The 14,112-nt window shown below is 37.3% G+C and overlaps 1 protein-coding gene across 7 annotated transcripts in view; it reads right to left on the bottom strand.

The window, feature by feature from the left end:
• Nucleotides 1–14,112, bottom strand: part of AKT3 (AKT serine/threonine kinase 3) — a 148,472-nt gene that overhangs the window by 26,220 nt on the left and 108,140 nt on the right. For 5 of the 7 annotated variants that reach the window (XM_061471148.1, XM_061471147.1, XM_061471149.1 and 2 more), the window contains exons 9-10: nucleotides 8,096–8,218; nucleotides 6,104–6,232 (exon numbers count right to left, since the gene is read on the bottom strand). The exons of 1 other annotated variant lie outside the window; for it this stretch is intronic. In XM_061471148.1, the coding sequence (XP_061327132.1) occupies nucleotides 6,104–6,232; nucleotides 8,096–8,218 (252 nt within the window). The remainder of the gene's footprint in view (nucleotides 1–6,103; nucleotides 6,233–8,095; nucleotides 8,219–14,112) is intronic. One more of the 7 variants, XM_061471150.1, reaches the window with a different exon arrangement.

The raw sequence follows: 14,112 nt of genomic DNA, 5'->3' as shown, positions 1-14,112 counted from the left end.
TCAACCTTCCCCATCTGTCACCATCTGCTTCTTTTTAGCATGTACTTTTTGTGTGATCACATAAGCATGTGAAAAATAACTAACATTCAGATGATTGTCTGCTGGTACATTTGAGGACTGGGCATAATAAAAGTGAACTGCCAAAACGTACTTAACACTTCTAATTTTGTTGGGTCTTGCATGTAAGCTCCATTTGATTTTCAAACTGTTTTACAGTTGGAAAGTTGATCAGGTACTCTAACTCAACAGTAAAACTGAGACTACATAATTAGCTAAGCACTAAGAAGATTATATTCAAAGAGAGGAACAAAACCCAGAAATACATCCACACGAATTCACACATCCATCTTGACTGAGTCTGTCTGCACAATGTTGCCTGAGGCACAGGATAAGATGGTACAAGCAGCCTACTTCTGGACAGTCACAGCCTGTGTCTTCCCTATTCCTTGTTCCACAGGACAAGGAATAAAGGACTCGTAATTACAAGGGTACATGAATCAACAGAGACAATTTGGTGGCATGTCGCATTATCCTTTTTCTAGAAGAAAAGAAACAGAAGTGAAGAAAATAAAAAAACAGCACAATAACAACAGGAACTGCCCATTCTCCTCAATAAACCCCAAAAGCCACTGACAATCAATTTCCACTGATGCTCACCACAGGTAACCAAATATGAGTGAGAACTTGCTCTCCAGAGCATGATGGAAGACCTAGCCTAACAAAGTTTCTCTTCCACTGTCTATAGTATTGTTCCAACTCTTAGATGTTCATACCAGTCAAAGCCTTGTGAATGCACATTCCATCTGGCAACATCTTAACAGCTGCTTTTCCTTACTTTGTGCCATTTTCCACAGATTCCCTTTTCCCCTATTTACCTTTTCTATCCAGTACTTCTAGAGGTGGAAAATAATGACACACACCTACTATTTATATAAAAGTTGCACAGACTTTCAAAAAGCACATTACTTAGATGCCTCAATTATCTTTAAGTCCAAATGAAATTTTAAGGAAAAGAAGATAAAAAGGAAAGTGTATAAGCTAAGACAAAAATTATTCTGGCCTTCAGTTCCTCTATATTCCTAACCAAACAGCTCTCTAGCAAGCTCCTCTTAAGTTGCTCATCAGTTTCTCCTGCCTTTTGTGTCTCTCTGCAAAACATTCTATTAGTTTCTACTAAAAGAAAATTAAGAAAAAAAAAAGTATTTTTATTTTTTTTTAGTTCAAACTGTTTCCTGACTACAATCACATTTTTCCCCATAAGAAAAACCATCTCATCTCTAAGCTGTATTTTCTGGGCTATCTCAATCTACCTTTGAGATAATTAGATTCATTTCACAGGTTTATCTCCTGTTCACCTCCCTTGCTATCTTCCTATTTTACTCAAATTCTTTATGAAACTTCGTTTTCTCTGTAGTATAACATGCTGCTCTTTTTACATCCAAGTCTTGGCTAGTCTCTCTCAATTGGCCTGCCTCAGTTTATCCATGATGTTGGCTGTTTTCACCAAGTTCTTTGCAAACAAGCACTTTCATGCTTTTCCCTACACCTGAATGAGCTCTTCTGCAAAATTCACATTGCAGCTTCTATTTGCATTAAAATCCCTGTTTGAAACACTGCTTTGCTATGAGACGTGTATATGTGCCTGCAAAAGCTGAAAACTTCGATTTCCATGCTAGCCTGTCTCACTGTATGTCAGTGGTTCCCTCTCTGTCTGTGTATCACTTAGTTTCAACTTGTATCAGACTAGCTATGTGGCAGATCATCATATTCTCAGTCCAAAAATTTACCATGCTGCCCCTGGCAAATATCCTGATCCAGTATGTTAAAAGAATGAAATAAATGTACAGTTGCACCAGTGACAAAACATTTTTTCTGCTTCTACTGTAACTTTTTATAATCCGTATATGCCACATCATTCTTAGAAAATTCAACTTCAAATCCTGTAAATGGGAGAAAAGTGCTTTTTCTTGCTATAACCATGCCCACAGTACAGGGTACTATGCTTACCCTTGCTGAAATTTAGCCACTGAACTTCAGTGGCCAAGTTCTAGATTTTGGATCACCTCTGTATCAAAGCCATATCCTTCCCAAAAAGAAAAGTTGTAAGGAAGAAATTAAGTGAAAAGTGAGGAAAGCCAACAGTTGCCTCTTGACAGAAGAGTTTTTACCTTTCATTTCTCTGAGGTAAAACTCAAGGAAATAACTGATTATAGGTGATATCTCTCACTCCCATTTCAGAAAGAAAGATCACCAAAAAAACATACTGGACAAACAAGCTTGTGTAACTGATCTTAGTATTTCCTTCATCTCTGCTGGTCTCACTTTAAAATTATTTGTAAGACATGCAAGTCTTCTCATGCCTATGGACAAAGGCTGCTGTGGTCTTACTTATTGTCACATATTGTTAAGTGATAGTTTCTGCATAAACTAGGACAGCCAGTCTTAGGTCCTGTATGAAAAGTCAGGCCCTATCAATGTGAGCTGAAAGAGCCTTTTAAAAAGTGGGTGGGAAGGACTACACTGATATCAGCAACATAAGGTTTTCTGGGGAAAATGCAGCAACAGGAAAACTTATTTTCTGATTAAGAATAATCCTGTAATCACCTTGGGAAATAATTCTGTATGGATCCACAAGGACACCTTCACCTTAAAAATGTCATGCACAGAGGAAATCCACCTTACCCTGGCTTAGCTACTTCCCTGTTTTCTTGTTGGAAGCAACTGCAATACAATTTTTGCAAAAAGATGTAACACCAAGCAGGACTCTTATGTCTCAAACAACAGTCCAAAAAGCATTTGAAGAACCAAGCTCAAGTCAGGCACTGAGTCTGTAACACTGAATTAATACCAAAAGAAAGGATTAAGTCAGTTCTCAGGCTCAGTATAGATTTCTGCCAGTGCAAGGTTCCTGGGTCAACTGCTTCCTGGCTGGTAGACTGCAGCCTCAGGCTACCCCTATGTGTTACACAGTACACTGTCCTAGTGTCCTCTACCACCAGCCAGTAAGTATACTTGGGGAAAGTGAACCAAAAGGCCTGCAGAAGGGATGCACTCATAACAACTGACCTCGATGAAAGAGGAGGAGCAAGGGTATTATTGAAAGGATAGATGCTGAATGAAATTCTCCACATAGGTGGAGAATACTTTGTTTTTTAAAGGAAGGCTAAAAGGTATCTGCCTTTACACTTACCATAACCAAACAATGAGTATATGCTGCCATTTGACTTGGGATAAACAAGCAGGAATTCAATGTGGTAACAGAATTAAAAGTCCAGCTGTAACATGAGGTTCTCATGACCTGCATTTGTCAAAAGGTAGTAAGTCTTTGGCCTCTGGTAACGATTTCTATGCCCTGAACTGCAACGAGAAGTCATTTTTGTATATTCATTTTCTGATGCATGCACATGAATAGACTGGAGGACACAGTCTCTTGATGGTCCCTTTATGAGTCAGCTGTCTCAGGTATAAGAACAGATATAATTGTCTAGGTAAGCAACTATCTAGTCAATGCACTGATAAAACACTATTGTAGTAGCAGAGAGTACGAAGGAAGTTTATTTTTTGCAATGGCGTCTGTGTACCGCTAACTTCACCCTTTTACGTAAGAATGTGTGGATAACGGTGTTGAGTCATCTTATACCATATCAGTAACCTGTCTAGGTTTGCATTAAACCCTTTACATCTCAGGTAAAAGGAAGTTAGTTCCATGGTTCCCAGGATTAATGAAGAGTCATTTCCTTCAAGACAGACCTGTACAGCCTGGGTTTCAAAAAATACTCATAATGGGATGAGAAGGACTTCTAGAAAACAAAAAGGCAAACTGGATCAAGTAACCTGTGGTAAGTGTCTAAAATCCCAAATGACCCCTTGCCAAGTCCAGTGGAAGAGAGCTTACATGTTTCCAAAGTGAGAGACGGAGAAGCAGATGAAAGCAACTGAATGGGATATTTGCATTCTTTGAGAATGTTTTCAAGACTGCTGACAAGAGACAATGAGGGAGTAAGAGCTGGCAATGACACCTGTAGTCTATGCCAGTGATGACAGTATCATCCCTTGCATTCTTGTTGCTGGAATAGATTATGGGTGGGGAACACAAGAAAAGTGGACACTCTACTAAGCCAAACAGGCACATCTGCAACTTCTAAATAGCCATAAAAAATTCAAAAGAGGCTAAGAATAGTTCTGAAATCCTTAATGTAGATAGCTTCTGAGTGTCCCTAAACACAAAGGAGATGTCAGAAACTGACACACAGAACAGCAATAATCTGTAACTAAATCTTCCTTGGAATGTATGGGATAGGATTCTGCAAAGGACAGAAGCTATCAAGTGAGTTTGTCTCATAACTAGAGCAGCTGGTCAATCACCAAACATGAAATGAACACACTTAATCAACCAAAATTATTTAGGTACTTCAAACCTGCAGTGTGAGAGCATGACCGCTCAGATTTCTATTCTCTGCTGAAAGAATCATGGAAGATTGAACCAGATGGATGAGGAGAAAGTTAGTGGCTCCTACGAATACTGATGTTTCCTTTATAGTTGGAGAAAAAGAATGCATCAAAAGGTCTTCCTATGAGTCAAACTGGTTTTAACTCTACATACCGTATTATTTATAATCAATTACTGGCAGTTTCAATTTCCTCCAAGTGCAAATTGGAGGAGACTTGATTTGCTTTAAGAGACTTTGAAAGACTCTCAAACTCGCAAACCTGACCATCCTAAAACCTTCATTTCCAGCCAGCAGTATGCAAAAGGTGATGTGTACCAGCTTCCTTGATGTCCCTCAATTGTAAGGTTCAGAATAAAAAAATGAAGCGCAATCTAAACTTGCTTGTTGAAATAGGTTCCGGGGCTTGTTGCCACTACTCAGGATTCAATACTTTTGAAAGTAAGAGGGTAAAGGGCTATGCTGAACCAGTGCGGCCTCACCTCTTCCCTCCAAACTAAGGCACGTTCTTCTTCAAAGGCAATATATAGTAGAGACTTTTTGGTGGTGCTGAGTTGCTGCAAGAGGTGGGGAATCCCTTGAAGAGTCACTATTAAAACAAATGGTAGGACTGAAGGGTCTCATAAAGCCCTTTAGGTTGACAAGAAAGTTATCTCAGTGTCAGGAGTGTATCATGTTAATTAGCAATCGAATGCTGACAAGAACAGAAATAAGGGCTAATCCAGCATCCGCAGAATCCTTGGCATTAAGTAAAAAAATGATGCTGTCTTTCATGTTAATACCGGAGTTGTTCTTGTCATCCCCAGGGGAGAGGCAAAACATCATTTCCCAACACTGCAATTAGTACTGTTGACTGAAGACAGACAGGACAAAAGCGCGAGTTTGAGAGTGCTTCTCTTGCTTTTTCTCAGTAGGCACCAGTGGCAGAGCTGTCAGCACTTATCATTTGGGTGACTTGAGCTTCTACACAGACTCTACAGTAGCCAAACCAGAGCTGTTTTCAACATCCTATCCATTTCTTTTACCAGTCCTTGATAAGCGTGACATTTGGCACTCCAACTGCTAGCTAATGGTAAAGATGGGGTGGCATACTCTGGGATGCCACTTCTACTTAATACTAGGAAATAGCTAATTTTTGGTGCCCACCTCCACCAGTTTTCAGGTTGATACACTCAACTGTTTCAGCAGAAATATCTGAAATGCCAACTCCCTCTCTCTGCAACTGGGAAGTTCGAATAAAACCCAGAAAACTCAGTACTTTCCTATCCCCCTCGCCTCCACTGAGGCTATATAAATGCTAGTTATACAGCTCAGTCAAGCAGGATCATATGTTCCAAGTGACAGACAGATGGAAGATTATTTTTGAAGAAATCATTGGAAGATAATTCTTTAACAGACGAAGGCAAACATGAAAAGGAAAATGCATGTTAGAGGCCTTTTTAAACACTAAGAAGTGCAGCACTGATATATAGACAATCACCACAAAGAATAGTAGCACATACAATTCTGAGTAACAACTGCATAGTATTAACCAGGCAGGCTGTCAATTCTTTACTACAATGAACAGTTTTCAGTATACAAACATCACGGTCTAAAATTGACTGAAAAAAATAAACATTTTATACTGTATTACAAGAATATATTCTAAATCATACCTCGGGTGCCAGGTATTCTGGAGTACCACAGAATGTTTTCATAGTTGCTGCGTCTGTGATTCCTTCTTTGCAAAGTCCAAAATCTGTAATTTTTATGTGTCCATCTTTATCCAACATTAGATTTTCTAACTGTGTGTTGGGGAAGAAAATGATCCCTTAGTACTTTTTAACAGGACAGGCTGATGCATTGTATCAGTTTTGTCAAAAAGACTGCTTGCAATAGAATTTGTGATTTGTTTTAAAAAAAATACAGCATCTCTTATTTTATAGCACTCAATGGTGTTTACTGTTATACAATTTAAATATTTATTTAATGATTCAATACAGCTTACAATAGTAAATCCCAGGTCAATCAAAGTACGACCCTTCATTCTGAAGTTTTACAAGTTTGGGGCACCTTCCATAGAACAAAAGCTAAATATTTTTTTTTTTCATATTCTCAAGACAAAGTCAAGTAATTCAAGGTTGCAGTCATGGCTGTCATTTGGCAAGAATACATAGGTTTCCTTTGCTGTAACATGACCTTCATTTATCAAGATGCATTTTACTTACTATATTGTCACAAAACAGTATATATCTGTAAATCCTTTAATCTTGCACAACCTTTTCAATAACAGACAAGCTACTGATAAAAACAAAACCCTGAGGTAAACTCCTCCTTGTATACTTGCAAAGGACACTGTCCTTGAATTGTGTATGCGTATTTCTGCATGCTCTGCATGCTTTTGAAATACACCATTCTTGCTTTGAAATGTGAAAACAGAATACAGTCAATTATGAAGTATCGAAACAACAGGAATAAAAACTGCTGCAGTGTTTACTGTGGACCATCTCAAAAGCGTGGCTAACATTGTTTTTCCAAAAGCTTTTTATTAGCAGTACTATAAATACAGGTAGAAGTAAAACCAAGTAAAACATACTTCTGAAAAACTTTATTCAAGAGAAAAAGCTTCCCCCCCCCTAATTATAAGGTGTGCAGGGAAATTACTAACAAGGAACAATTATAGCCCTGTCCTCTTATTATCATTCCTTGACTAGACAATTCGGTATTTTTCCAAGATGTCACAGTATTTCATGTTACTACAACAGATTCTGCTACAAAGAGGAAACCCAGCGTTTTGTTTTCTGTCTGCCTCCCTGAGCAGCACTTGCCTACCACTGCCTCCTTCTCCTTGGTTTCTCTACAAGGAGTCCATGAATGAACTCCACTAGGCATGCATGTACAATGTGAAAGCACAGTTTCTCATGCAAGAAATTAAAGGCTCAGCACAAAAATAAAACAGTCTTATTGTGGAATTTAAAAGTTCCTCCTACATAAGTCTGAAAATGTTCCTGCTGAAAGCAGAGGTTATTTTCCATAGAATTTGGTCATACTGTGCCACAGAATACTTAGAGCTTCAGGCAACAACAGAGGATACACAACTGCATACACAGGCAAATCGAAGACAAACTATATTCCAGTATTACAAAACTTTGCCAAGATACAAAAGACAAAATAATTTTTAGTTGACTGAAATTCTTTTCCAATTGAAGTTTTCTTAATTGTTTAAAATGTTTTCAAATCATACACAAACATAACTCTTCGATGAGATAAACAGAATGTGGTCACATTGCCCCAGTTCCCCATTTCTCTTGTTTGGGGACATTGAGAATTATATTTAAGATTTATGTTGAAATCCAAGTTAAGTTATAAGTAATGGAGTAAAAAATAAAAATAAAATAAAAATAAAACTATCAGAAGTTTAAACCTTCTTCAGTGCTATTACTAAGATACGGTGTTTCCGGTTTTTAATCAGGTTAAAGGCAAGTAATGTAGCCGTCTAGAGATTACTGTATCAAAGGACTTCCTTCAGCACAAACAGAACTTTAAACTGAACACAGATTTTTTTCCCCATTAACTCTGAATAGTGCAACTTTATAATTACTTTGTGTTTGTCCCAATAGTCTCTGCAAAAACAAAAATTTGATTACTTTTTTCTCCTTTTTTTTTACCTTGAGATCACGGTACACAATCTTCCCAGAATGCAGATAGTCCAGGGCAGAGACAATTTCTGCACCATAGAAGCGTGTGCGGTCCTCTGAGAACACCCGCTCTCTCGACAAATGGAAAAACAGCTGCAGGGTAAACAGCAGGGACAGGATTGTAATAATTACTGATTTAGTGGGGGAAATTAACACAAACATAAAACACCTCTCATCACCATATTGTGATGATAGATAGTGTACTCTCAGTGGACACTCAGCACTCTTAGACAGCAGCTGGCTTATCTTTTCCAGGTTTCCAAAGGGAGAAAGCGAGCTGTTAAATCAGCGTTTTAATCAATATACCAATCTTGTTTAAGGCATTCTGCTTGCTACTCATTTAACCTTCAGTTACCAGAGGAAAAAAAAAAAAAGTAGGCAGCAGCAGCATCATTCTGTACTTCTCCCACCAGCACTTCTCAGATGTTTATTTTAAGCCACTGAGAAATATCACTAAAACAACCAGATTCGGGTTCTGCCTTAAGTTTTCCAGTAATTTATTAACTTTCCTTTGAACTGACAAAAGTCTAGCTCCTCTGTGGACTTCAACTGAACAGGAGAACAGATATTTTACAAAGCCAGCATATTCGTACTGGTAAGAATATTCATAGACACTATAAAAAACAATACAACAACAGCTTATAAAAACAAGTCTATGTATTTAGTGTATTCATTTATTAGGGGGAGTTGGAGGGGTGGGGCTTGTCTCTTCTTTAGTACTTTATAAGTAACAGACCTTTGCAGATACTTTTTCAACTAAAGTCTTTCAGCGTAAAATATTAGTCATTAAATGTTGCCAGTATATTCAGCTGCAGTGAAAAAGTGTAAGGTCAAGTTCTGTAAGGCTGTCAGCATCTTACTGGATAAAACGTCACCCTCAGAACCTGGAACAACACCTACAAAAGCAGAATTTGTCTATTTAAATGCTCTCTAAAATGGCTAGTTTTATTTACTGTGTTAAGAAAACCTGGGAAAGTCCTCAAGCAAAGATTAGTGAGTAGGTCTCTGCATTCTGCTTAGGACCAAATGGATTGCCTGCCTTACCCCTTCAAGTTACAACGGTTTTCATTTTACCACAACAGCTAACAATCAACAAAAAAGAAATACACAAGTGTGATCATCTATAAATTAAACAGAGACAAGGAAACCCATAGCAATAAAAATAACAATAATGTGCTTAATTTGTCATGACCACATCCTACTTTACACCAGTAGTAAACCTACACTGCTGACACAGCACAGAACAGTTAAGAATTTCTGCAGCTCTTTTCAGAATGTGGATTTCTCAAAGTCTAATTAAAAAGTCAATCCTATAAACAAACAGAAGGCAACTTCTTTCCTGAGTATTTTATTTCAAATAATGTGTATTCCTTTCTTCTGGACTTAAAGTTCCCACTAAAGTGAGCCTTTTGGCAGCATATACTTGTATAAGCAAAGACTTAACAGAAACTACAGTATGGTTCAAAGAGCATATTTCATTTCTGTTCTTTGTACCTGAATTCCCTTTTCAATTTCTTTTTGAATTCTCAAGACGCCCTGTATAAAAATGGAATACCTGCATGACAAGGAGGATCATTATTTTGTAGGTATTTCAATAGCTCCTGCTGATCATTTCCCTGTTTAAGCACCCATCCCTGGTGGCAACATCAACCCTGCCTGTAGTAACCTGCTGTCTGTACTGAGGACTTCTTAATTGCCAGTGCAAACACAAGACCACTACAGACTAACTCTGCCTTCATGAAGTGCCTCACATATAAATTTGAGAAAATAATCAATAATTTTCTCAACTTTGTGGGTCTTTTCCACACATTTCTGCAAGATTTCAGTAGGAAACAAACACCACTAAGTAGGTCTTCATCCAAGTAAAGCACAATACAAAATGTGGGTCATTTGTGACCATTCAGCGGTCTCGTCTCTTTCATAAAAAATGAGCTAATATTAATAATTTTTAAGAGTTTTGCTTATTTTGACAGACTCAAAGTAACACAAAAAAGGACAACTTTCAGATCACTTTTTAATGTCTACAAATAGCACTTTCCAAAAATTTATAATATAACCTCCAGTTAGCCCTATATTTATATCTATGCAAAAGGACTATTGCAATTTTCTGTATGAAAGAGACAAATCCAGTAGATGAGCAGCAAAGTCTCAGAAAATTCTAAAACCTCGGGATACTTGTCAGTAACAGATGTATTAGTTTCCATTAAAAAAAAAAAAGTGTTCAAATTTGAATCTGAGAGTTGACAAGCTGACAAGTCAGCAAAACAAAGTTTTATTTTTCTAACAAAATATTCTTGACATTCATTCTAAATACTAACTTCAAAGTAAAATGACCAGCTAGAAACAACTAGCAACAGTTCTCTGTTTGCAAGAGACCATGAGTTCCCAAGACAGGTTATTTTAACATTACATGACATAACAGTCACTCTTCAGAAGTATTTTTCTTCTTATTATAGTAACAGTACTATACATATATACCAGTTTTGAACAAAAAATTTATATTTAGATGTAAAAATGCATGTTAAAAGTGAATTCATACATTCATACACTATAAAGATACTAAAGCAAATTTTAAAATTATAATAAAAAAATCTAATTCAGTGAGATCACAGCATTATTTTCAGCTAATTATTTAGTTGGTTCACTATTTTGGAATAATTATGCCACCAGGCTTTATTTACAATTGTCAGAATAAGGATTAGATTTTTTAAGTCAGAGAAGGAAAAAACTAAATCTGATGGAAGGATATGAAAAAAGCTACCAACATTTGCACTATTTATTGATTTACAGTTATTAAATATACGCTATAAAGTCACTGGAATTGCAATAGAAATAGCTTTGGCACAAAGAAAGCCATTTTGCACATAACATTTTTGATGGCATACATGAGGGTGCTATAGTTACAGTGAGGACTGGAGCTATAAATTTCCTGGTATGCTTTTATTTAAAAACTGAACAACAATGTTGCCATGGGTTTTTTTTCCTAATAAAAAGTCTTAATGGAAAGATTTGAGCACATAAAAACAAAGATCGAACATAAAGGTATATCCAACTGCAGAACCAAGCACACCAAATAGATAAATACAACGTTGTATCAATTGATACGTTAAACTTCTATAACGCTAGTGACCTATTTAGCATGTTAGAAGTTGTATGACTAGCTCCTGCGTCTGTATATTGGGTTTGCTCAGCTCTGCAGTTAAACACATTTTATATTTGTCTGCTGTTTTGACTCTTTAGCAAAGCATTTTCAGTTAGCAGCCTTGAAAGAAATAAATATAGTACCCTTTTCTTGGACTAGCATAACTTTATGCTAAGAAACACTCATTTACTTAAGTGTTTAGGAAAACAAAACAGGATACAAGCAAGATAAAAATGATACAGGTCACAACAAAACTCAGCTATTTTTCATTAGGTAGGTTGTAAATTTTCTGTCTTTTTTCTAGACAGTAATAGCACTTGTTCAATTACAACCAATCATTTAGTTCTCTCTTGCCTAAAGAACTGAAGAGCCACAGAAAATAAAAAATGCCAAGCGGAACAGAGATTCAAAATTCCTGTGTGCAAAACTATCTGAACAAATTTTAAGAGTCTCATTTATTATACAGATAATTACCAACTCAGCTTTTTACAAAGTATGGAATTTGGAATTATCCTGAAAGAGCAAAGCACGGAAGTTAATCAACTTATTAGTCAGCTGAACCAGTGTACTCTGCAGAGAAATGTAAGTAATATATTACATTCCTAAAGCTTTTCAACCTCTAAAGCAAAATGCTGGAAATAAAAAGTAGAAAAAGACAGTCCGAAAGCATTCCAACAATAAAGATCCATTCTTAGAGTGTAATTTTTTATAGCACAGTTTATACTAGTCTCTGGCCTGGAAGTTGGGGGAACACTATCATATACTACAACATACTGCAATCATATAGTACTCAAAATTACAGGGGTTACAAAAGGAAGAGGAGGCAAATCGGGAAAGCCATCATCAATACATCCTTACACTTCTTTTTTTTTTCCTAAAAAATGTTGATAGGACAGAGACAGCAAAAAAATATATAAAAATTAATGGGGCTTCTTTTCTTTAAAGCAGGCCTGTGTTCATCTGTAAGTATTGATAATTTTACTTATTTAAAAATATGTACATGAATATTCTATATTTTGCACCAAAGTGAAGAACAGTTTACCACGCAATACTGTATGCATTTTTTCACCGCTCATAAAATATGCTATTTCAAAGTCTTGATAATAGAACATGGTCATCTCAACTAAGCCAGATGAGAATTATTTTCCTAAAATCAAATTTCAATGTCTTAACACTACTTTAATGTAATTCCTTCACTGTAACAATGGCATTGACAAGTAACTACAACGTTAGAAGTATCCTTCAGCTCCATACTGTAACATAGTTTATGATCAACAGATATTGCTAAGCATTTCATCCAGAGTCCAACAGCAGTGCTAGAAGAAGTAAAGGTTTTCAGTCCAGAACAAAGATTTCATGATTGGGCCCTTAAAGAGCAGAAAATTAACTGTATGATTCTTGTTTATAACCATTTTAACACAATCTCTTCTCCTCCATAATGACCCCCTTTCATCAACTGTTTTCCTTCCTAATCATAGGAAGAGGAACTGGAGATTCCTAGTACCAACCACACTTTCTATTAGTGTAGTAGGGCAGAAGCCTGAATTGTGGCATTTTCTTGCTTTCACCTGGGTGAGAGTCAAGAATGCAAATGTAAAGCTCAGTAAGTCTTTCATTTGGAGGACTGTTCAATGGGCTCCTGAAAGACATAACACATGAAAATTCCCAAGCAACTGACTCAGGCACAATTGTTTAAAAAGAAATCTTTAATCTAAAGGAATTTTAAACAGAAACACACTGAAGGTAGTACAGCTCTGGAAAGAGAAACACGGTACTGCTACAGTCAATTTTCCACTAGAAGGTTATAATTAAAAGATGAATTTTCAAAACCTTCCACAGTGAGAAACCATTGCAAGGAAATGAAACTTTCTTGGAACAGAGAGAATAGTAGAGGGAAGCAGCAAAAGAAAAAAATCTGTGTACCATATAGAAGATATGCTCAGAAATGGCTAAAATGCTGGCTAGAGTTTGTGCAACTTTTATTCAGTAGTTCACAGTATCACACAGTATCACAGTATGCTAGAGATTGGAAGGGACCTCGAAAGATCATCTAGTCCAATCCCCCTGCCGGAGCAGGAACACCTAGATAATGTTACACAGGAATGTGTCCAGGCGGGTTTTGAATGTCTCCAGGGAAGGAGACTCCACAACCTCCCTGGGCAGCCTGTTCCAGTAAATAACCAGGCTGTTTTTACAAATATGAAGTCCTTTGTATTTTTTAGCAGAGAGTGACTAAAGTCTGAAATTCACAGAAAACTTTGGTAAGATTAAAGATTTTCCTATTAAAAAGGACAGTCTGTCCAACTTTTCAGGAACCTGCTTAGTAAGGTTCCATGGGATATAGCCCTAGAGGGCAGGGGGGCCCAAGACTCTTGGTTGATATTCAAGGATCACCTGCTACAAGCTCAGGAGTGTTGCATCCCGACTAGAAGGAAGTGCAGCAGGAGGGCCAGGAGACGTCCTTGGGTGGATAAGTAGCTCCTGAGGAAAATTCAAATGAAAAGAGAGGCTTATAATAAGTGGAAGCAAGGACAGGTGGCACAGGAAGAGTACAGGGACGTTGTCCGAGAAGCTAGGGACCAGGTTAGGAAAGCTAAGGCTCAGTTAGAATTAAACTTGGCTAGAGGTATTAAAGATAACAGGAAGGGATTCTACAGGTACATAGCAAATAAAAAACAGACTAGGGAGAATGTAGGCCCCCTCAGGAAGCTCTTGGGAGAACTGGCTACACAGGATTTGGAGAAGGCTGAGGTTCTGAATGACTTCTTTGCCTCGGTCTCCACTGGCGAAGGCTCTGACTGCACCACCCAAGTCTTGGAAGGCAGATGCAGGGACTGTGAGAATG

This window comes from Pezoporus flaviventris, unplaced genomic scaffold, assembly GCF_033815535.1.
Source record: "Pezoporus flaviventris isolate CSIRO_AGI_PZ_B2104156 unplaced genomic scaffold, CSIRO_AGI_Pfla_v1 ptg000066l, whole genome shotgun sequence".
In the NCBI taxonomy this organism is placed as follows: Eukaryota; Metazoa; Chordata; class Aves; order Psittaciformes; family Psittacidae; genus Pezoporus; species Pezoporus flaviventris.
The sequence above is the reverse complement of the archived record's forward strand: the minus strand, read 5'-3'. Positions and strand labels throughout refer to the sequence as shown.